At 38.3% G+C, this 24977-nt stretch overlaps 1 protein-coding gene and 1 pseudogene across 1 annotated transcript; one reads left to right on the top strand and one right to left on the bottom strand.

Annotated features, from left to right (window-relative positions):
* Positions 1–9459: 9459 nt before the first annotated feature.
* LOC132164403 (pentatricopeptide repeat-containing protein At4g28010-like) lies at positions 9460–15240 on the top strand (annotated as a pseudogene).
* Positions 15241–20939: 5699 nt separating this feature from the next.
* Positions 20940–22751, bottom strand: LOC132163002 (lysM domain receptor-like kinase 4). Its single transcript, XM_059573203.1, has one exon. It carries the CDS (start codon positions 22749–22751, stop codon positions 20940–20942), a length of 1812 nt encoding a protein of 603 aa, XP_059429186.1.
* Positions 22752–24977: the final 2226 nt, after the last annotated feature.

Below are 24977 nucleotides of genomic sequence, written 5' to 3' on the forward strand. Positions count from 1 at the left end.
ACTATCGGCAATTTGGGTAATGATAGGAAAATTCAGTTGAAGAAAGAACCAGCCAAGCCATTGGTTGAAATACCGATAGCCGAAGGAAAGGTTGTGAAGATTGGATCTCAGCTCACTTCGGAAGTTAGCGAAGTTCTTGTTCGGTTTCTTCAGGAAAATCTAGAAGTCTTTGCATGGTCTCTTGAGGACATGTCGGGGATTGATCCTAAGGACATTGTTCATCATCTGAACGTCAATCCAGGAGTAAAACCAGTGAAACAAAAGCGAAGAAAGTTTGCTCCTTAGAGAAACATGACAATTGCCGACGAGGTAGACAAATTACTCAAAGCTCAGTTTATCGAAGAAGTACATTATCCCGATTGGTTAGCCAATGTGGTGATGGTTAAGAAGTCTTCTGGGAAATGGAGGATGTGTGTGGACTTCACCGATCTTAACAAGGCTTGCCCGAAGGATAGTTTTTCACTGCCTTATATTAGTTCATTGGTTGACTCAATAGCCGGGTATGAGTTGCTGAGTTTCATGGATGCATTTTCTGGCCACAATCAAATCTTCATGCACCCATCTGATCAGGATAAAGAGGCTCATATTGCTATAAAGTTATGCCTTTCGGTTTAAAAAATGCCGGTGCTACCTATCAAAGGTTGGTAAATAAGATGTTTCAGGAACAAATCAGGAAGAATATAGAGGTTTATGTCGATGATATGCTAGTCAAGAGCAAGCAGCAGGCAAATCATGTGACAGATTTACAAGAGGCGTTCATGAAATTGAAACGATTCAAAATGAAGCTGAATGCTACGAAATGTGCATTTGGAGTTTCATCTGGGAATTTCCTCGGTTATATGGTTTCAAGCCGAGGGATTGAAGCCAATCCAGAATAGATTTAAGCAGTGTTAGACATGCAATCTCCAAAGAATACAAAGCAAGTTCAACAATTGACTGGTAGAATCGCTGCATTGATCAGATTCATCTCTCGGTCCACAGAAAAATGCCTTCCTTTCTTTAAAATTTTGCATAAAGCTTTTGAATGGTCTGAGGAATGTGAACAAGCATTTGGGTAGCTCAAGAAGTATCTGGCCAGTTCACCTCTGCTTAGCCGAACTATCCTTGAAGAATTATTATATTTGTATTTAGCTGTATCTCTAACCGCGGTCAGTGCGGCTTTGATTCGGGAAGAGGAGGGAGTTTAGAAACCAATTTATTTCATTAGCCGAGTGTCACATGGTGCTGAGGAGAGGTATGTACAAATAGAAAAACTTGCTTTTGCATTGGTAATCGCATTTAGAAAGCTTCGACCGTACTTTCAAGCCCGTACCATTAATGTGCTAACCAAGTATCCATTGAAAAAAGTACTTCAGAAAATGGATCTGTCTGGTCGGTTAGTAAATTAGACAATTGAGATTAGTGAATTTGATATTCACTTTATTTCACGTAACGCTATCAAAGGTCAAGCCCTTGCAGACTTCTTAGTAGAATTCACCAACATACAAGAGCTGGAGACGTGGCCAAGAGAAAAAATATGGGTGATTTATGTTGATGGCTCTTCTACAAAAAAGAATGGTGGAGCTGGGATAGTGATGGTCACACCGGATGGGAAGGAGTTGAAAAGTTCTTTGAGATTAGAATTTAAGACTACTAACAATGAGGCAGAGTATGAAGCAGTAATAGCCGGGCTCGGTTTAGCCCGAGAGATGGGGGCAGAATTCGTGGAAGTATGGAGTGATTTTTAGGTGATTGTCAGTCACATTTGTCGTGAATTTGAGGCTAAGGGCCATAAAATGAAGCTATATTTTTCTAAAGTCCAGAATATGCAAAAGGCTTTCAAAAAGTTCTGCATTGTTAAAATTCCGAGGGAAGAGAATGAGAAAGCGGACTTTTTAGCTCGGTTGGGTTCAGCAACAAACGGTGATGCAAGGGAAACTGATCAACCAATACAAATTCTGCAACAACTTACTATCACCAAGGAGGTTATGATTTTGACAGTTGAGGTCATGCCAGCCTGGGTTGAAGAAATCGTTGGTTATTTAGAAAATGGGAGTTCTTCCGAGAGATAAGAGGAAAGTTGTGCAATTAAAATGAAAGGCTGCTTGGTTCACCTTACTCAATGGCATCCTTTTTAAGCGAGCTTCATGTTACCCTTTCTTAAGTGTGCTTCGAAAGAAGAGGGTAATTATATCATTTGAGAGATCCATGAAGGGATCCGTGGTAGTCATTCAAGAGCTCGAATGTTAGCACACAAAGCTGTTAGAGCAGGATTTTTCTGGCCGAGTATGAATCAGGATTCCATGCAAATCATCAAAGCTTGTGACAACTATCAACGTTTTGCAAACATCATCAAGCAACCTCCTGACAAGCTTAGTTCAGTCTCCTCGCCATGGACATTTTCGTAATGGGCAGTGTATATAGTAGGGCCATTACCTTCGGGAAAAGGGGGTGTTCGGTTTATTGTAGTTGTTGTAGATTATTTCACAAAATGGGCAGAAGTGGAGGCTTTGGTAAACATTATAGCAAAAAATATTGAGAAGTTTCTTTGGAAAAATGTTATCTGTCGATATGGAATTCCTCATACCTTCGTTACAGACAATGGCAAACAGTTCGATTGTGATTCCTTTCGAGACTAGTGTGTTGGGCTTCATGTTCGGCAATATTTCTCATCTCTAGGGCATCCTCAAGCAAATGGACAAGTAGAAGCAACAAACAAAACCATATTCAAAATCCTAAAAAAAAAAAGCTCAGTTAGCACAAGGGAAACTGGGCAGAAGATCTTCCCGAGGTTTTATGGGCATACCACACCACTAGAAGAACTCCACTGAGGAAACCCCTTACGCTTTAGCCTACGAAACCGAGGCTGTCATTCCAGCCGAGATTGGGTCGAGAAGTTTTTGTGTAAACACCTTCAACCCCGAACTCAACAGTGAGGGTCTGAAACTACATCTAGATTTGTTACAAGAAAAATAGGATTAGGATCAAATTACTATGGCAGCATACCAGCAGAGGGTAGCTCAGTACTTCAATCAGCGGGTCAAACATTGTAGTTTTCAGGTTGGAGATTTGGTCTTTAAAAAAGTCACTCTTGTAACTAAGGACACAGCTGATGGCAAGCTAGCACCAAACTGGGAAGGACCATACAAAGTGATCAAATCCGGTAGGGCAGGAGCATATCATCTCACAAACCCCAAAGGAAAACAGTTCCAGCGACCATAGAATGCTGAGCATCTTAAGAAGTGTTTTGTGTAGAATTATAAGTCTTAGAGATTCACCTTTTGTTATATCCCTTGTTGTAAAATATAAGTGTTATGAATGAAGAATTCTCTGAGGTTATAATCATACAGAAATCTTAAAATATGCAATAGACCATACTACATTCGGAAATATAGCCGGAGAATTTCCCGAGCATGACTTGGTGAAATATCACTAAGGCGCTTTCCAAGTTAGTCTGTTGAAAGACTTATAAATTATTGTTTCAAGGTTATTTTGCAGGTTAAAGCCTAGTTTGTCAAGCAGAATTCAAAAAACAATCGGGTATATGACCCCCAGATATTTCAAAGAACAACCGGGTATATCACCCCCGGATATTTCAAAGAAGAATCGGGTATGTCACCCCCAGATATTTCAAAAAACAACTGGGTATATCACCCCCGGAGATTTCAAAGAGGTACCAGGAATATCACCCCAGGATATTTCAAAGAAGAATAGGGTATATCACCCCCAGATATGTCAAAGAAGAACCGGATATGTCATCATTGGAGACAAGGAGAAAACCTTGGATAAAAATAAGAATAGGGAGACAACCCTCTAAAACAAGGACAGGGAGAAAACCTTGGGCAAAAACAAGGACAAGGAGAAAACCTTGGGCAAAAACAAGGACAAGGAGAAAACCTTGGGCAAAAACAAGAATAGGGAGACAACCCTCTAAAACAAGGACAAGGAGACAACCTTGGGCAAAAACAATTAACGGGAGACAACTTGGTCAAAAAACAAGAAGAGTCATTCCCAGCAACAAGGAGAAAACCTTGGGTAAAAATAATTAAAGAGAGATAACCCGGTCAAAAAACAAGAAGACTTATTCCTAGCAATAAGGAGAAAACCTTGGGTAAAAACAATTAACGGAAGACAACCTAGTAAAAAACAAGAAATCACCTCAAGGTGAACGTGGAACAAAGGTTAGTCTATTGAAAGACTTATAAATTATTGCTTAAAGGTTATTGTGCAGGTTTGGATTATCTTTATGAATTGGAGAGGGACCCAGGCATGATCCCCGGGTATCTCAAAACTTGGATGCGTTTAACCCCCTGGGCAAAGGATAGAGCTGGGGGGGTGCTCTCGGGAACTCAGGCGATGCCAAAAATAGAGCTGAAGAGCTCTAACTGACGAGCTCAAAGCACACTCACTAGGGAGACACAAGTCTTGGATAAGGTCAAACAACAAGCCGCCAGAAGGCTTTTACAAAATTCCCATTACCGAAGTACCTTGGCTAAGGGAATTGGGGGGTAACTGTTGGGAATAAATTCACACTACATGCCTACCAAATTTTGGGCCCAATGGCCAAGGATAGGCCCATGAAGATATTAATTAAATGGCAAGGGCTATTTAATTAATTAATAGTCTTATATTCCAATCAGGATAATATTGGAATAAAGACGTCCTACTTATCTCTACAAGATGACTACTCAAGATTATCTCTACATGATATATGTTGAAGGTTTATCTCTACATGATGGCTGTTGAGTTCTATCTCAACTATGGACTCCCAATACAACCCAAATAAGAAGAGCTAGTTCAAGTCTACTTCTACAGCCCAAGCCTATAAATAGGCCCCTACACAATGTACTAAAACATCCTGAAATATCATCACACATTATTGAGCGTATTGAATTATTGTGCGCTGAAGCACAATATTTCTCTTAGAAACTTTCTGACTTTGGCATTGGAGTGTCCCCGGTTCCCCAGGGACCCCCTTGACAATATTACCTTTTTGTAGTGATTTGGAGTGCACGACGACATATTGAAGACCTCGAAGAAAGCACATCCACTGTGTTGAAAACAATTTTAACAGGCACATACCTGATATAATTAAAAACAAAAAAGAAAAAGAAGTTATAGTAAAGTTGTTTATGTTTAAAAAAAAAAAATGAATGAGAGTACTTAATAATATAAATTGTATTTGTATTATAAGGGTATTTTAGGAAATTTGATTACAATATGATTCCACTCACCAACATATTGCATTGTATCAAACAAAGGAATATGATTAGCTAGTCTATTCCAATGTTACAACCAAACAAAGGAATAGTAATAGCTAATCTATTCCACACTCTTCTATTCACAGTAGTAGCTAATCATTTTCCAATAGACTAGACATTTTGCGAACCAAACGAGACCTTAATTCACTTGAAAATGGGCCTTCATCTCCACAAAACCCATCGATCCAACAACAAATACCACTCAGCCCACAACCCATAATACCCACACCCATAACTGATGTGTCCAATGATTCTCCAGAAAACGTGTCACCAAATTCCTCACAAACCGTGTCTCCTACTTTCCCCTTGGCCGAAACACCATCTTCTTCCCCAGAGTCTGTGACATCTCTCTCTCTCTGCAACCTACCCACTCAAATAATTTCAACCCACATCATCCCATGGTCACTCTTACCAGAAATAATATATCAAGACCAAAATCCTTCACAGATGGCACTGTTAGGTACCCACTTCCTCATGCCCTTATTACTGAATCTTCTCCTATTGATCTGGAGCCAACATGTTTTTCATCAGCTGTTAAGAACGAAAATTGGAGACAGGCTATGAACACTGAGTTCAATGCTCTACTAAAGAACAAAACATGGACACTAGAGCCCCTAAATTTAGCTACCAACGTCATTGGGTGCAAATGGGTTTTTCGGGTAAAGAGGAAAGCTAATGGTTCGGTAGAACGCTATAAAGAACGGCTTGTAGTGAAAGGTTTTCATTAATTAGCTGGAATTGATTATGATGAGACCTACAGTCTTGTAATAAAGCCTACAACAGTTCGGATTGTACTCCCTCTCGCCATCCCAAGAGGCTGGCCTATTCATCAGATAGACATACAGAATGCATTTCTCCATGACAATCTGTCCGAGCATTTCTACATGTCCTAGTCTCCTGGCTTCGCACATCCTCAACACCCGCATCATATATGTAAGTTAAACAAAGCCCTATGGCCTCAAACAAGCACCCCGAGCTTGGTTTTCCAGACTCAGTTGCAAGCTCCTAGCTTTTGGATTTTCTAACTCAAAATCAAACACATCTCTCTTTTTATACAAATCCAAGGAATACACTATGTTTGTGTTGATTTATGTGGATGACATATTGATAACTAGCTCCAGCTCCCTTGCAATTCATGATCTCCTTGTTGCCCTTCACAATGAATTTGCAGTAAAAGACTTAGGCAAACTTCATTTTTTTCTGGGCATCGAAGTTGTCCCCTCTTCTAATGGATGTATTCTCTCAACAAAGATACATAGTTGATCTTCTAAAGCGCACCAAAATGTTAGACGCCAAACTAGCCACGTCCCCCATGGCCTCATCCACACATCTATCGGTTTATGAAGGTGATATTTTCCCTAATCCAACTCTATATCGCAGCACTATTGGAGCATTACAATACCTTTGCATCACTCGCCCAGACATCTCTTATTGTGTAAACAAGCTCTCTCAATTTATGCAAAACCCAACTAAGCTACATTGGCAAGCAACAAAATGCCTACTACTCTACCTCAAGCAAATAGTGCAGTATGGTCTCCAGTTTCATAAGTCCAACACCAATGCAATTCAAGCCTTCTCAGATGCCGACTGGGCTGCAAGCAGAGATGATCACTGTTCAACAGGGAGCTACTGCATCTTTCTTGGTGCCAATCTAATTTCTTGTAGTTGCCGAAAACAACAAATTGTTGCTCATTCAAGTACAGAGGCCGAATACAAAGCTCACTCCAACACTGCTGCAGAACTATCATGGATCTCATCCTTATGTTTTGAATTGGGATTACACCTCTCCACAGCTCCTACCCTATGGTGCGACAACATTGGAGCTACATACCTATCCTCCAATCCCCTTTTTCATGCAAGAACCAACATGTTGAAATAGATTTTCATTTTGTCCGTGACATGGTTGCCAAGAAGACACTCAACATCAGATTTATATCTAGCAAAGATCAGCTTGCAGATATTTTCACCAAACCATTGTCCTCATCTCGATTTGGATTTCTTAGAGACAAGCTTAGCGTTCATTCCAGACCATTGAGCTTGAGGGGGCGTCTTAGAGACATCTCTTCCAATAAGAACTCTACACACGATAATCTTAAGTTAAACAATATCTTTGGATAACGCTTGTAGCAGATTATTTAGATATCAATTTCTTGTTAAACTTATCTCCTTGTATATCTTATCACTTAGTGTTTAAATCTCATACTAAGTGTAATCTCATGCAAATATTATTCTATAAATACAAAAGCCTAAACCAACGTTTGGTAAGATAGCAAGCATATCCTATTATCAAATCATATAGAGAGAAACCAAGAGAGAAATTTTGATAAAAGACCATTCGAGAGAGAGAGGTTGAAATTAGTATTCTTCTTCTCCGGCTGCCTCTCTCTCTCTCTCTCTCCTCCCACAACCGTCTGTCGACTCTCTCTCTCTCGGTTTCTCGTTGCAAGCGGCAAGCCATGTGGTTTCTCTCTTGTCTCCCGTCGTGTCCGGTGGCTTAACTTCACCGTCGTCTCCCTCGCTTTCTTGTTGCAAGCGACAAGCCATCGTATTTCTCTCTCATCTCCCGTCGTCTCCTGTCTTTTATGGTATAGATTTTTCGAGTTACTTCATTATCTTTGATTTTTATTTTTTGAACTAATGGAGGGTTTAGATTTTGAACACTTGATTATTTGATTTTGCATTTATTTTCGAGTTTGTTTATACTATTAGGATTTAGGAATACTTAGGAATGAAAATGATAGAATTTTAGTTTTTTACACAACCTTGATCTGATTTACGCTACCTTGATTTTTCCTATAGATAAATTTTCTTCTTTTGGATAAGCATTTGCTAATTGCTGTAATTATTCTTGAAATTTGTATTGCTATTGGGCCCTTGTTTTTCTTCCCTGTTTGTGTTTTGGTTGTTTAGGACCTTTAGGTATGATGTATAGGCTGGGTGCATGGGGTGCATTCATTGGCTTTTTTTTCTTCAAAAGATTGATTCTTGTTTGATTAAGTTTTTTGCATCTTATATTCTTATTGCTTTCTTACTTGATATTACTTATTTGTGGTATTTTACTCTTTTATATTGATCATTATGTTTATGTTTTGATTTGTTTGATTATTGAAGGAAGAAAATTTAAAGAATTGAAAGTAACCCATGTTGGAGGTGGCTTAGTTGAGACTTTATTTATTGTTCTTTGAAGGGATTCCAAGTTTGCCAAGGTTTGGGATTGTTTGAATCTATCCATTTTTGTAACCAGTTTGTGAATTGCATACCAATTTAAAACTATGAGAACAAAAAGAACTTTACACTCCAAGATTGAACAGAAAAACCAATTTAAAACCTTTATTAAAGCTTATTTAGTCCAAGAAAACATGTTCCATAAGTTATTTTAGCCCAAAAAATAAATTTGGGCCTTTAAGATTGATCTTAGCCTAAAAAAACATGTTCAATAAGTTATTTTTGTCTATTTAGCCCAAAAAAATTTGGGCTCCCAAAACAACCAATTTTTGGTTTATTTAAAAATAACATTGGCACAGTTAAAAGGGCTTACGATTAACCAATTAGCCAACTACTAAAATTAACTGAAAATTTCAAAATAATTTGCTATCGCAATGCAATCAGTAACTAATTTAACCGACAATTTTAGTTAATAGACCGACAATGACTTTTTTCCCAACCGAACCGATACCCGCCCCTAGTTTTAGGAGTAAAAGAGAACGCACAACGCTGAAACAATGACTTTCTCGCGGTTCAGGTGACAGAAATTTTAAATTTTAAATTTTAGGGTTTGTGCAAAATTGTGGAAGATGATGTTCGCAGGTTTGGGTAGTTGCATTTGATACTACATAGAATTGGGGGTTTCTTTTAAGATTTTGATTTGCATATGTCTGGGGTTGTTAGGTTGAAAAGAAATGATAGAAAATCTCTATGGCGCAGTTGAAGTCATGTTGTGATTAGAGTTATTTCACTGATCTTCTGTTGTTCTGAATGTTAGATATGGCTTCGTTTTTGCATATGCAAGTCTCTCTGTTATTTAAGTTCTAGAAGGATCAGAAATTAGTGGTGATATGTAAACTATGTTAATTTGCGTTTCCGTTGATATTAATTTTCCTAAAATTGCTTATGTTGTGATGCAGTTTTTCTAAAATTGAACGCAAGCCCTAGCTTTCCATGCTCCGGAGTCCAGCACTTCTTCTTCTGCTTCTACTTCAACTATGCAGGAGAGGTATAGAAGCATCATTTTCCTCACAAATTGTGCATTGTATTACAATATTCTAGTTATGAATTTCATTCTTTCTTTGTTTCCTCCTCTTGTGATTTCAATGCAACAAGAGATTACTTAGGGAATTTAATCGTACAGTGAAAATGAATGCAAAAGCACTGTTAAGTCCTCAGCCCAAGTCTTATGCTCCCTCTAATATTTATGCTCTTAGTTCCTACTTCAAGCTCCTCTCTTCAATGCCAGCTCTCACTTCCCACAGTGACATAAACACCAAATAAGGTTCCTCTGTGAGAAACCCAATTCTCAATTCTCCGAGGCAGTTTCATTGTTTCACCGTGCCGTCGGTTCTTGCCTCTTACCCTCTTGGTCAACCTGCAATTTCCTTGTTGATGTGCTTGCAAGGTCGAAAAATCATGACTTGGCTCTTTCGGTTTATAAGCAAATGACCATTGTTGGTATTTTGCCGAGTTTTCTATCATTGAGTGGTTTGATTGATTGTTTTGTGAGCGCCCGGAAGCCCAAATTGGTGCTTGGGGTGATGGGGTTGATGGTGAAGTGTGGTTTTAGATTTCATTTATTTGGTATGAATCGTATATTAAAGGGTTTGTGCCAAAATGGTGAGGTTGGTAAGGCAATGGGTTTGCTCCGAGAAATGCAAAGGAATTGTGTATCACCAGATATTGTTACCTATAACATTCTTGTTAATGGACTTTGCAAGGCGAAGAAATTGAAAGAAGCGGGATGTTAGTTTGATGACATGGAGGCGGCAAATTGTCACCCGAATTTGGTAACATACACGACTTTGGTAGATGGTCTTTCTAAGGATAGTAGAGTTGATGAGGCAATGGACGTGTGGGAGGAGATGAAGAAGAAAGGTCTGGATGCGGATGTTATTGTGTACAGTGCCCTTATAAATGGCCTTTCTTATAAAGGAAATGTTGATAGAGCGAAAGATGTTTTTGATGAGATGTTGGGAAAGGGAATTCTCCCCAATGCAGTTACCTATAATCCTTTGATGCATAATCTTTGTACGATGGGGCGTTGGAAAGAGGTCATTGCGATGTTGAATAATATGGCAGAACATGGGATTCGCCCTGATGTTGTTAGTTATACGGGGTTAATTGAAGGTCTTTGCAAAGATGGGAGCACTAGAAAAGCCATGGACATTTTGGACTTGATGCTTGAGAAGGGAGTAGAGCCTAGCACGCAAACATATAATGTTATAATTAATGGACTATGCAAGGGAGGCATGGTCAGTGAATCTTTTAAAATATTGGAAATGATGACTAAAAAGGGGATAGAGCTTGATGTGGTTACTTACAATACATTGCTGGTGGGACTTTGTGATGATAGGAAGGTTGATGAGGCGATGAAACTCTTAAAATTTATTTTGAAGGGGGAGAGCTTTGTTGAACTGAATGTCATGACATTTAACTTGTTAATTCAGGGATTCTTCAAGGAAGGTTGTCTTGATGAGGCTGTGGAGATATATCACATGATGGTCGAAAAGGGGATCTCAGGTAGCATTGTAACTTACAATTTTTTGATTAGGGGGTATTTGAAGGCAGGAATGGTTGACAAAGCCATGGAACTATGGAAACATGCAATGAACTTGAGACTTTCTCCAAACTCAACTACATATAGTATTATAATTGATGGTTTCTGCAAAATGCCTTTGCTTAGTGTTGCTAAGGGCATTTTTAGTAAAATGAAGACTCATGGGCTTAGTCCTACAGTGTTTGATTACAATACATTGATGGCATCCTTGTGCAAGGAGGGTAGCTTGGAGCAAGCTAGGAGGCTGTTTCAAAAAATGAGAAATTCAACTCATACACCAGGTGTTGCATCATTTACTATAATAATCAATGCAACTTTCAAAGCTGGAGATTTTCAATGTGCCAAGGAATTGCTAATGGATATGCTTGAAATAGGTTTAGTGCCTAATCATTTGACATTTTCTGTATTAATAAATAGATTGTCAAAACTTGGTCTACTGGAAGAGGCTAAAAGTGTTTTTGAGAGAATGATAGATAGTGGTTTTACACCAGACACCTTCGTATATGATTCTTTACTTGAGGGCTTTGCTTCAAAGGGCGAAACCAAAGCAATCATTGATCTGCTTCATCAAATGGCAAATATGGATCTTTTTCTTGACTCATAAATAATTGCTACCATCTTGACATGCCTTTGTGTATGTCAGAAGACGTTGACGTTATGGAGATTCTGCCCAATTTTTCCCAAGAAGCATCCAAAGGAGCAAGAATTTCATGCGATGTGTTTTTATCAAAACTGAACAAGTCTCACGTGGAACTTAAATTATGTGATGTGTGATACTCTTTATCTCAAGAAAGGCTTGCTGATGTGAATACTAGATCTCCAACAGTACTCTCCTAAGTAAGTCTTTACCATAATCTTTCTTTTTTAAGTATTTCTTGGTAGCATGCTTTGTATGTTCTCTTCTTATATTAGCCAAAGGCTTTTTTTTTTTTTTTTTTTTATAAGTAATAACCAGTCTTATTAAGAGCGTAAAGCGTCCCAAAGTATACTGGGTGTATACAATATTAGCCAAAGGCTTCTTGTAAATGATGATTTATAGTAGGTCACGAATATATGATTTGTCTTTCTACATTTGTTTTGGTGTTTTCATTCCCTAGGAGTAAAATTTGGTTAAGTCAGATTTTTTGTTTGTCTGGTTCTTATGTTTTTTGTCCTTTCCAACATTGCCTCTTTCTATCTTGTTTATACCAAATACTACAAGAAAGGATCTTATTATGTTTATTCTATTGCTTAGTGCATTGGTTAGCAAATCTTAAACTTAACATAAATGGCGGAGGAAAAAAAGGGGTTAAATACTTTGACCCCATTGTGGTTTATCGACTTTATTTTTTCCCACCTCAGTTTTTTTTTGTATCGTAGGTGGTACATTGAAAGTGGCTAAAAGTGGAGATGGTAACTCCGTCCAACTTCTGTCCAAAAATTGATGGAAATCCACAACAACACCCTTAAAAATTGTCAAGTATTCATATACCTAATTAAAATAAAAAATTTTAAAATTTTAAAACTAAAACTATTAAAAACATTTTTTTAAAAAAAAATTAGAAAAAGGGCCACCCCTTTGGACAAAATGGGGATGGCCGAAACAAGGGGAAGTTTGGGCACGAGTTCCTGGAATTCGAGTTCTGCTCCAACGGCATGCTCCGCTATGCCAACAACTCCAACTACAAGAATGACACCATGATCCGCAAGCAGATCTTCGTCACCCCCACTGTCCTCAAGGAGTGTCACTACTCGCCGCATTATCCTTGAGAGCGAGGTTTTCTTCTCTCTTTTTTTTTCTTCCTCTTTTTAGGGTTTCAAAACCCTTGATGGTTTTCGTTGGATGTTTCTTTTCGGGGTTTTGATTTTGTGTGTTTTGTTTTTGTCAGTGCTTTAGGATTTAGTTTGTGTTAGTTTTGGTTCTGGAGTCTCCTGGCTGATTGCTGGGAAAATGGAGTGCTGAAAGGGAAAGTGAGAATATTTATTGTAAATTCTGTTATGAGCCTGAATTGAAGCCATGTTATTATGAGCCTAAATTGAAGCCACGTTATCCTTACTGTTTGTATTTCTTAGTTGAATCCCACTTTATCTTAATGTTCATCCTAATGAGTCCTGTGTATTTAGTGGGCTGCATAGCATCGGTAGTTAATGCATGTTAGTGGGCCATGTTAGTATCAGTTATTTCCACTTTGTTAGTAGCAGTTATTTGAGTAACTGGTGGGTCTAGCAGTAAGTCATTTAGCTTTTGTATTTATGTCCAATTACATCCATGTATAGATCATAAAAGAATTTGCATCAGAGAAGCCGTGAGCTTGAGAGGAGGGATTGACCCCTTGAAGTGCCAAAAATTTTCTTTTATTGCTTTTTATTGTTATTTCTTTACAAATCCCATCACCAAATATCCACGCCCATAACAAATTCACTTGCTTGATGGCTTAATTTTATGGATGTTTCTCCGTAGGGTTTGATTTCGTAATTTTTTGGATTTCCTGTTTGGTTGCTGAAAAATGGGAGGATTACTGACAGGAAAAGTGAATTAATTGATTGATTTATGTGCTGTTTTCTGGTGTTTTACCTTCTAGTTCTAGAAGAGTTAGCCATATCTTTGGCATTCTCTCTTTCTAGGGGTTTCTTTAAGCTTAATTTGTGTTTTGTTTGTAATTTTAATGGGCCTCTAGGGTTTGGTTTTGTTAGTTTCCTGCCCTACTCTGATTGAGTTGAGGGTTAGTGAGGCTTTCTGTCATTTTAATTTTTTTTAGGGTTTACCATCATCTGATCTTATAATCTGGTATATGGGTATTCTCGTTCAGATACTACTTTTTTTTTTTTTTTTTTTTTTTAATTTATAGCCGGGGTATCCAGGGCTTTGCCCCGTATTCTTGTTCAGATACTGAAGGAAGATGATAACCAATGGCCAGACCTGACCGTGTTGGGAGGTAGGGGCTTGAGATTGTGATGGGGAATGAGCATATCTCTTTTACTACTACAAAGATTGGATCCTCGTTGATATCCAGAGTAGTAATGACCCTGAAGAGCTTCGCATATTCTACTATCTTGTTCAGGTATGCTAACTTGCGCATTCAATTTATGCTTTACAGCTATTTCTCTTTTGTAGTTTGTATTGCATGTGTGTCAATCTTTGTGTTTAGCTCCTAGTTTCTTTCTAATTGTGGTTTTATGTCCTGAAAGAAGAAACTTGCACTTGATCCCGGTTTTGCATCTTCTATCATGTTTATGTTTTGTTTTCCAAACCTCAAAATGTTTTCTTTGTTTTCCACAGTTGTCTTGCCATGATTATTTAGATTGGTTCTGAGCAGTCATATCAAGGACTTGTTGATAATCAAGTTCACTTGTGGTGTCATGTTGGGAACTTATGTGGAGTGAAAAGAAATAGAGGGAGTTTATAACATGGGTACACATTGTGGAGGTCATGACAGATAGGAGTAGAGTAGCAAAAAAATACAAGTGGCCAACGTCGATTAGTTAAAAAGGATGCATAAAGCTGATCCTAATTTAATTGGGATGAAGACTCAGTTGAACCGAGTTGAATTTAGACTAGTTGAGCTTACCCTTAAGAATATCTCATCTATATATATTTCTTCTGTCTTTCTGTGTGTGTGCGTGCTTGTTTAGATTCATATATATGTTAAGAATCATAATAGTTGTATCTCATAGTGACCGCTGTGTTTGGCTACTTGAGAATTGTTGTTCCCCATAGACTTCCAGAGTAAATAATTAGGGTACCTTTCTTCCAACTCAAGATGTTTTGCTAGTCACTCAGGCCCATTAGTGGATGCTTACCACTGAATTGCTGCATCAAACATTTAATAATGTTTCTCGTTTATTTAACTCCTTCAGGCCTATTGTAATTGGTGTAGGAATTTTATCCATATTAAGGTTGTGGTATTGGTGTTTGCTTATGAGTACTGAGTACATATTTGTCATTATTGCTTATCCACATATTTGATGCCCCTGGCGCTGGTTCTTATTGGTGTTTGTGGTTGCAGGATCTGAAGTGCTTCGTATTCTCTCTCATTTCTCCCCATTTCAAGATCAAGCCAATATAAAGATAGATTAGGAGTCTGCTGTTTTCTCTGCAATCTACATTCGCTTTATGTAGTGGAATATTACAATGTTACCAAAGCTTCAGGTTTTTGCTATACTAATTGCTGCCCGTGTTAATACCCAAGCATTTATTACTATTTTCAAGTGAAAATTTTACTTGGGGAGAGATTAAATCTTCACACTTCTTTCCACGTTGGCTGAATGATAAAAATGATTAAACAAGACAGTTTATAGCTTTTTAAAAACAAAAATTAATATGAATTATGTTTATGTTAGAGCACTCCCAATAGGAGTCAAATTTTTATGCAAAATGATTCCTCAAAACTTACTTTATAGTTAATGAATTTTTAAATGCCTCTTACATTTGATTAGCTATATTTTTATCTATATTATTTAATTTTTTTATAAGGATTATATTTTTCCTAAATATCCTATTTTTCAACTTTTGGGAAAAAAAAAAGATATGGAGAGAGAAATAGTAGGAGAAAATTTTGGAAAAAGAGATGTGGAAGAGAAATAACATGAGAAAATTGTGGGAAAAGAGAAAATAGGTAACAAACAAAAAAAAAAAAAAATGACTCATGAGAAAAGTACTGCTACATGTAGCATTTTGTTTTGCTAATCTAATAAAATATCTATTTTGCATTTTTTTTTTTTTTTGGTGATTCAATGTGGGGGATTTTTTACAAATCTGATTAGTCATTTTAGATAAAAGTACAATTTGGCTCTTTCATTAGGAAACTATAATCTTAATCCTGGATTTTGGGCTAACCTAACTCTACCAATCCCATCCTACAAGAACTTGTCATTTTCTTCGGTTTACTGGATAATTACAAAGAATCAATATTGTTTCTATTTGAAGGTCCATTAGTCCTCCACCAATGATACTAACCTCTACGGGTGTAAACCGACTTTATGTTATTTTATTAGGGTTAGGGTTTTGGGAGTCTTTATTTCGTTATTTTATTAGGTTTAGGGTTTGGGATATTTATATCATATTTTATTAAGTTTAGGGTTTTGAGCGATAAATATATAATTATAGCCTCCAAAGAAGAAGAGTTGTTGTTTATTATTGATTTTGATTAATGAAAATATTCAGAATTGAGTTTATTCCTCTATTTTCCTTCAAAACTTAGATAGTATCTAGTTTTGTCAAGAAGATTTCTTAGATCATTGGTAGAATTAAGATCTAGAAGTATTTATCCGCTAATTATTGATGTTCTTCACTGTAGCCCACTAAGTCACGCTGCATCACCAGCCAAGCTTGAGCTTGACATGAGCCCCATTTTGTGTTCGAGCTCGGCTTGCTAGGATGGGTACCTTGTCCGAGCTCGAGCTTGTGTCAAATTATTTAAATTTTGTATTGAAGTATTAAAATAATAATAATAATAAAAGAATAAAAACATTCAAAGAAACAAAATAAACAAATTCTATTAATGATACGATCATCAAGGAAATAAGGTGGATGTGGATGTGAGAGGGGAAATATTATATCAATCAAGACTTATCTTCACTTTAATGAACCAATCACCATTCAATATAGCAATCCTCATAAGGAAACAATCACAACAGCTACATCTTCAACAAGGAAAGATCGTGAGCACCAAGAAACCCCTCCTTGCATGGAAACTCAAGCAACGACTATACACTCAATAAGGCTAAGATTAAGCAATGGCTAGTGATTACCAAGAAAGGAAAATCAAATCATTCTCATTAAAATTGTATTTATATTTTCCTTTGTAACTACATAAAATCTTGTATAAATTCACAATGCATCAATGAAAAACATCAAGCAGGAATTACATTGAATTACTTAAGTTTATATGGTATCAAAGCCTCAAACGAGTGACCCACGTCATCCACAACCACTCTCCTAGTTATATCCCATACAATGCAAATTTGATGTTTTTTCAATTTTTTCAAAGTTTCAGGCCGATGTCAAACGCTTATTTGACCACAAAATAAAATCTATTCAAACCGATGGTGGAGGCGAATATCAAAAATTACGCCATCATTTTGCTTCTCACGGTATTCACCACCGATTAACATGCCCCACACCCATGAACAAAATGGGTCCGTCAAACATAAACATCGGCATATCATTGAAATGGGCCTTACTCTCCTTGCTCATTCATCCGCTCCTCTTACCTATTGGGCTGAAGCATTTTAAACAGCCTCCTACCTTATTAACAGATTACCTACTCTAGTCCTCCACAACCACTCTCATTTTCAAAAGCTTTTTAACCTTCACCTAAACTACGCCTTCTTACGCGTCTTTGGATGTGCATGTTGGCCACACCTATGGCCTTACAATAAACACAAATTGGATTACCGATCCACCGAATGCATTTTCCTCGATTACAATCCCTCCTATCGTGGCTACAAATGTCTCCATCTTCCCTTCGGCTGCCTCTACATCACCCGGTATGTCATCTTTGATGAAACTACTTTTCCATTCTCTCGCCCCTCATCTTCCCCCTTGCATACACCCCCTCAACACACTATCCTCTATCCTCCTTCTCACTCTTCTCCTCACAATTCCCCAATTCCGCGCACACCCAATCCTCCCCCACTCCCTCACATGTTCAATCCCCCCTACCAACTTCGTGGAGACAACCCCCATTCATTAACACCTACTCCTACTAATGTTGTTTCTCCTTCTTTTCCACAAGTTGCACCCGCGAAGACTGCCACCTCACCTCCATCTCAACCACAACATGCCATGCAGACTCACTCCAAGAACAACATTTTCAAGCATAAAAGTATTCCAAAGGGTTTCATCCTCTATCCCCTCCCAAAAGCACTCCCTGCTGCCACTTGCTCTGATGAGATCGAACCAACCTTCTACTCATCCGCTGCTCAACATCCTGTTTGGCGTGCCAATATGAACACCGAATTTGAAGTTTTACTCTGCAATGGCACTTGGACACTTGTGCTTCCTACCACCAATGCCAACATCGTTGGATGCAAATGGGTTTTTTGACTCAAACGCAAAGCTGACAGAACAGTTGACTGCTACAAAGCAAGCTTTGTCGCAAAAGTTTTTCACTAACAGCCTACCATTGACTATGGCGAGACCTACATTCCAGTGGTAAAGCCCACCACGATTCATCTTGTCCTCTCCCTCGCCATCTCATCTGGATCGTCCATCCGTCAGATTGACGTCCAAAATGCTTTCCTCCATGGTTGGCTTTCTGAAGACGTCTATATGGCCTAGCCCCTAGCTTCCTTCATCCACAATACCTTCATGATGTTTGCAAGTTACACAAAAGCCTTGTATGGGTTGAAACAAGCTCCCCATGCTCGGTTTTCTCGTCTCAGTGATCATCTCCTTGACCTTGGATTTGTTGGCTCTCGTTGTGATTCCTCCTTATTCATTCACTATACTTCTCAACACACCACCTACGTCCTCATCTATGTTGACGATATACTCATCACTAGTTCCACTCCTCAAGGGACCACCTCTCTCCTGCACTCACTCCAAGCTAACTTTTCCGCCAAAGACCTTGGTTCTCTTCACTTCTTCCTCGGCATGGAAGCCATTCCCACACCCGATGGACTCATCCTCTCCCAACAACGCTACATTCTTGATCTCCTCCGCAAAAACAACATGTCTGACGCCAGACTTGTCAAGTCATCTATGTCCACAACACACACTCTCTCCCTATTCTCTGGTGATCCGCTCATTGACCCTTCTCCATACAGAAGCCTTGTTGGCACTCTGCAATATCTATCCCTCACTCGTCCTGATATCTCTTTCACAATCAACAAAGTATCCCAATTTATGCACCGGCCCACCTCTCTCCACCTTCAGGCCGTGAAACGCATACTCCGCTATTTCAAGTCCACCATTACCTATGGCCTACTCCTTCGTCGGTCACCATCCCGCACCCTTCAAGCCTTCTCCAACGTTGACTGGGCGGGATGCCCTGATGACAGAAAATCCACAGGAGGTTTCCGTGTCTTCCTTGGTCCCAATCTCATTTCATGGTCATTTCGCAAACACTGGACCGTTGCCCGCTCCAGCACTGAATCTGAATATCGCACCCTCGCCATCACCGCCACTGAACTCATTTGGCTCCAATCCCTGGTCCACGACCTTGGCATTTTTCTCCCCCACCCCCCAACCCTTTGGTGTGACAACATTGGGGCTACCTACCTTTCTGCCAATCCCGCTTTCCATGCTCGCACTAAACACATTGAAATCGACTTTCATTTTGTTTGTGACAAAGTCACTTCCAAAACCCTAGCTATGCGCTTCATCTCTAGCAAAGATAACCTTGCTAACATTTTTACAAAACCAACAGCCTTCTCACCTTTCTCTCTTGTGAGAACCAAGCTCAACGTTGTGTGCCACGTGTCTCGCTTGCGGGAGCGTAATGAACCAATCACCATTCAATATAGCAACCCTCACAAGGAAACAACCACAACGGCTACATCTTCAACAAGGAAAGATCGTGACCACCAAGAAACCACTCCTCACATGGAAACTCAAGCAACGGCTATACACTCAATAGGGCAAAGATCAAGCAACGGCTAGTGATTACCAAGAAAGGAAAATCAAATCATTCTCATTAAAATTGTATTTATATTTCCCTTTGTAACTACACAAACTCTTGTGTAAATTCACAGTGCATCAATGAAAAACATCAAGCAACAATTACATTGAATTACCTAAGTTTATACATGCCATGTAACTGCCTCTCTCTATGAACATTGTCATGACCACCGCCGTATAAAGCAGAGTTGGGTGGAGGCGTGGCGACCGCCGCATAAATTTTGCCCATCTCTTATACGGAAATAAACAAAAATTAACTCTGTGATATTCTTGGTTTTCATTTTCAACTGCTTAATAGAAATAAACTTGCCATCTAAGAACAAATTGCCAAATTTCTACGTTCATAATAATGCCTTTCTGGTTTATGGAGGAAAATGGCACGTAATAGATGATGGCAGGCATTGTGAACCCAAAGAACATAAAGATAGGGAGTTGAAAGTATTACAACTCCCCATGTACTCAAAATGTTGTCAAAAGGGTTTGCTTCCCTTCATTTTAACTAAACAAATTTTATTGTTCCCTTCATCTATATAGACCAAGTGACGGAAAAGAGGTTTAAACTCTTATGATTTTACAGCTCTCACTCAACAATATTACATGGTTTTTGAGTTATTTTTCTTGTTAAGAGATGTTTTGCATGGTGTCTTGAGCATCTAGTTGGGGCAAAGCCCGGGATATCCCGATTATAAAAACGGAAAAAGAAAGAGACTAATAGTACCCCTCATTGTATCAGATTAGACAAGTTTCTTGAATCTAACTTCCATGAATGAGGCGTTAGAGTGAATAGAGCTCCACAATTTCCATTCATATCAAGCTCTCTCAAATAATTCGATAGCGTCGCTTAGCCCATTAAGGGAAAATTTGGAACAAAGTTGAAACACCCCTCACAAAAAAAAAAAAAAAAGAAAAAAACTCCACTACATGATTAAGAACAGATGGATTGAGCCCAGAACAAGCAACTAAAAAATCATATGGTAATTACCTTTTAATTAATGTATAATTTGCCTTAATTTACTTCTCAATCTTCAGCCAGAAAGTAATTGACTAACCCAGAAAAGAATATAACTCTTCGAACTTGCAAAGCTTCTGCTCGGACAACAAAATATTGAATCATGCCTACTTGAAGAGAAATGATACAAATCGAGATCATGATTTCAAGTTGATGCATTTAATGATATATATATAAAGTCAATGCTAGCACATCTTTTAAAAGATTTAAATAATGTGAAATCAAGTATGCCATTAGACATACCAACTTCATATCCTAGCTTTAATGTAATTACAAAAGAATGTCTTGCAACTAAAAAAAAAAGAAAAAAACTGGGGGTAGTCATGCAATTCTGGCAAGGACTTTCATGATATCATCCATAGATGGCCTATGCAGAGGGTCATCTTCCACACAAGCCTTGGCCAAAACAGCTAAACATAAAACCTCTGCAAGGGAATAATCATTTTTCAAAGAAGGGTCAATGAAACTCCTCAATTGTTCAAAACAACCACCTCCACTGTCTTCTCCCAAAAATCTGATGGATTCTTTGAATGATTTTCCTTCAAAATCCTCTCTTGCTGAGATGAGCTCAAGCAAAACAACTCCAAATGCAAAGATGTCTGCCTTTTCAGCAGCCGAGCCATGCAGAAGGCACTCTGCAGGTACAACCCCTCCTCTGTCATTCTCTTTATCATCATTTCCTTTCAAAGGGGTTCCAATATTTGCAATTTTTGCTCTCCAATTTGCTGTCACAAATATATTTCTGCTGCTTAAGCTCATCCATGCATGGGTGAGAAAAGTGCAGTAATGTAGATAGTGAAGCCCTGTTGCAATATCAAAAGCAATTTGTGTCCTCCTATGCCACTGGAGAGTGTTTGATGGATTTGACAAACAATGCATCAAAGAGCCATTGCTAGGGAGCTCAAACACTAGATAAGAATCAGAGAAGGCATGATTTTCTCCATAACAAACACCTTTTAAATTCACAATATTGATGTGATTGATTTTTGAATGTAAATCAATAACCTGCCATGTGTCTTCAAACCTCATCTTCTTGATCATCACTTCAACATTGTTGATCAACCCCTTGTAGACTTCATCTGCTATCTTTCTTTCCTCGCTGAAATCTCTAGTTACTTTCCTGAGCTCCTCCACACTGCAAATGAACAATGAGTACTTTATCCCAGCAAGAAGATCTGGAGATAAACATGAATTTGTGGAGCTTCCCCCTGTTTGACTGGATCGAGGAGAGCTTCTCGCAGTAAATGACTGGAAATTCTGATCACCCTTCCATTTCTTTAGCACCATTATATACACCCCACATGCAACTAATGCTACAAGTAACAGAGAAAACCCTGCAACAGACCCTGCAATATACACCTTGCTTAATTTCTGTCTTTTTGGTGTTCTGCCTGTGGGATTTGTTGGAAGAAAGACATGAGTTGGAGGTGGAGAATCTGGGGTACTGAAATCTATCACTGGAGCTGCTTTCAGGGGAAGTAAAACAGTTGTTCCTGGAAAAACGGCTGGCTTAGGATGTAAATGATTAACTGCCAAAAAATCTTCAGAAGAGATGCCAAATTTCTCAATCAATTTTCGTGGTCCATCTCCTTCTATAATAGGATATGTAACAAGGTAATTCACACCATTTCTAAGACTGAAATTATCAGGGCAAGCACATCTCAAAGGCACATGAAGCTGAGAGCCAGCTTGAGGTGGCTTGTTCATCTCTTGAAGTGTAAGCGATTTCACAAGCCCTTCAAAATCTTCACAAGCAATCTGGGAAAATGTGGTGCTTTCCTGAACCTCGTAGCTGAAATTTGCCTGAAAATACTGGCCTGAGCAAGAACAGTTGATGGGAACAACAACTTCTCTTCCTGGCTTGAGTTTCTCAGAAGGAGATGTAAGATTGTTCAGGGCAAGAACATCAGTTGAGCTCAACTGGAACATGTCTGAGATGCGTTCAATGGTCTGAACATGCTGTTTAGCTCTGTAGATTAAGAATGTTTTGCATGAACTGATCTGGAAGGAATTGCAGGTGTATTTTGAACCTGGAAATTGCATATCTGAAGAACAATCTGATGAATCATAATACTGTTGAGCATAACTTGAACTTATGCAAACCCAAAAGACAACAAACGAGAGATAAATCATGGGCTTCATCGGATATTGCAAAATTCTGTTAAAGATCAGGCAAGAACTATTACTATCTAGGAGATACTAGGTGAATTCTCCAATGAGGTGGCCAATGTTGGAGACATCTTTGGCAGGACCAATAATATGACAGCGGGTGTTGGATTTGCCAGATTGTGTATGGGAGAAAGCAAAGATAGGTGACAATGGAGATGGCCACTTTGATTATATAAATGGTCAAAGTATAATTAACCAATTATTTGGGCAACATCAAGGCCGGCCTTTAACACTAATGGACAATTGGGATCAAAACATGATATATAAGCTGTTCTACTTCTTCCTGCTTGTTTTTTTATGCAATCAACACAACCTTCCTAAAAGATTATAGTTATACTCATTTATCATTTAGTACTGATGAAATTATGCCACAAATTCTCTTGTGCTTTAGCACCTTTTGACTTTAAAGCTTAATTTCTTTCGGTTGATAAATATTTTCTGTATTTTTCGGAGTTTGGTGCGACAAAAAATAATAATTAATGGCTTTTCGGTTTGACAAAAAAACTTCTTTAGTTTCTATAAAATGGTTTTCATTTTTAGATCGTAAATCATTTTTCAAGTTTGAACTTCTCATTCTTGAATCATCATACCACTATGAGAACACCGTTTAGCCTCCGTCAGGACCCCCACCGCCAAGACCCTACCATAACTCTATTGGGACCTGCTGGGCCTTTGTTGCGACACTGCTGGGACCTTGATGGGACTCAATCAAGACCTCATTGGGACACCATTGGACTCAAACTTTTAGGTTAATTTTCTTTAAAAAAAAAAAAAAAAAAATTATATTAATATTTTTATGTTGTATGATTAAATGAAAATAGGAAGAAAAAAACATTGTGAATTTCTAAAATATTTTCAGTGAAAAACATTTTATATCGAAACAAACGGAGCCTAAGATCCTAATTGTCAATTTGAAATATTTAAAACCTAAGTTTAGGATAATCTTAAATCATATGCCTCACATCTAGATTGTGCTGGCAGAGTGGCAGTGAATTCATTGTAACATTCAAAAACAAAAACAAAAAAAAAAAATACTCAAGGCGGAGAGGGGGGAAATAGGAAAAACTCCCACCCCTACTTGAGTCCACGTACTTAAAAAAAAGCATTTGGCCCTACCCATTAAAAACTATAAGGCTCGACCCTAAATCTACTTCGGGCAAAGCCATCCTCTTCTAACTTATTTATTATTATTATTATTTTTTTTCTAGAATTTACTTTTTATCACAAAAAGTACTAGATGTACTTTACATAAAAACGGAGATGGTACTTCCGTCTAAATTTTATCTAAAATTTAACTGAACGTCACGTTAGCACCAATAACAAATTGACACATGTCCATATAATTAATTTAAAAAATATTTTTAAAAAAATTAAAAATATTAAATGTAATTAAATTATTAAAAAAAAAAAATGGGTGTTGGCCATTTAGGGGTGGCCACCCCCTTTGGCCATGGGGGTGGCCTGGCCACTCTCATTTGGCCGGATTGGGGGTGGTTCGGCCACCCCCAAGGACCCAAAAAAAATTCCATGTGTTTTGCTCTTCTTCTGCTCTCATAAATCTTTCTAGGATTTTTGGGTATTCACTGCAGCTGTAAAAGATTCTGATCATCGTTTTGTGAACCTTTCCTTTTTAGTCTGGGTTCTCACAATTTCCCTCAAATTTGTGCACTTTCTTCTTACAGATTCCAAAAGCATAAGCTGTTTTTGGAATTTTCTCTAAAAGTGGTTGAGATTTTGAATCATTTCTTGTTGGTCTTTTCTATTTTTTCGATCGGGTAAAAGCCAGATTGATGTTTTTGTGGTCATTTAGGAGATGGTGGGAGGGTAGATTCAGATGAAGCGAATTGAGAATGCGACGAGTTGGCAAGTCACCTTCTCAAAGCGTCAAAATGGGCTGTTGAAGAAGGCCTACAAGCTCTCTGTCCTTTGCGAAGCAGAAGTCGCCGTGATCATCTTTTCATTGGCAGGCTCTATGAGTTCACAAGCTCCGAGCCACGCCCTTGGCCATATGGGGGTGGCCGAGGGGTTTGGGGGTGGTTTCGGCCTCCCCCATTTGGCCCGTTGGGGGTGACTAGCCAACCCTCAATTTTTTTAAAAATAATTAATTAATTATATATATATATATATATATATATATATATTTTTTAATTATTATTTTTAATTAATTTTATATGGACACGTGTCAATTTG

This window comes from Corylus avellana, chromosome ca10, assembly GCF_901000735.1.
Source record: "Corylus avellana chromosome ca10, CavTom2PMs-1.0".
In the NCBI taxonomy this organism is placed as follows: domain Eukaryota; kingdom Viridiplantae; phylum Streptophyta; class Magnoliopsida; order Fagales; family Betulaceae; genus Corylus; species Corylus avellana.

What these genes read in the sequence shown, in the direction of transcription:
- LOC132163002 (XM_059573203.1), bottom strand. Translation starts at nt 22,751, where the DNA reads ATGATTTATCTCTCGTTTGTTGTCTTTTGGGTTTGCATAAGTTCAAGT.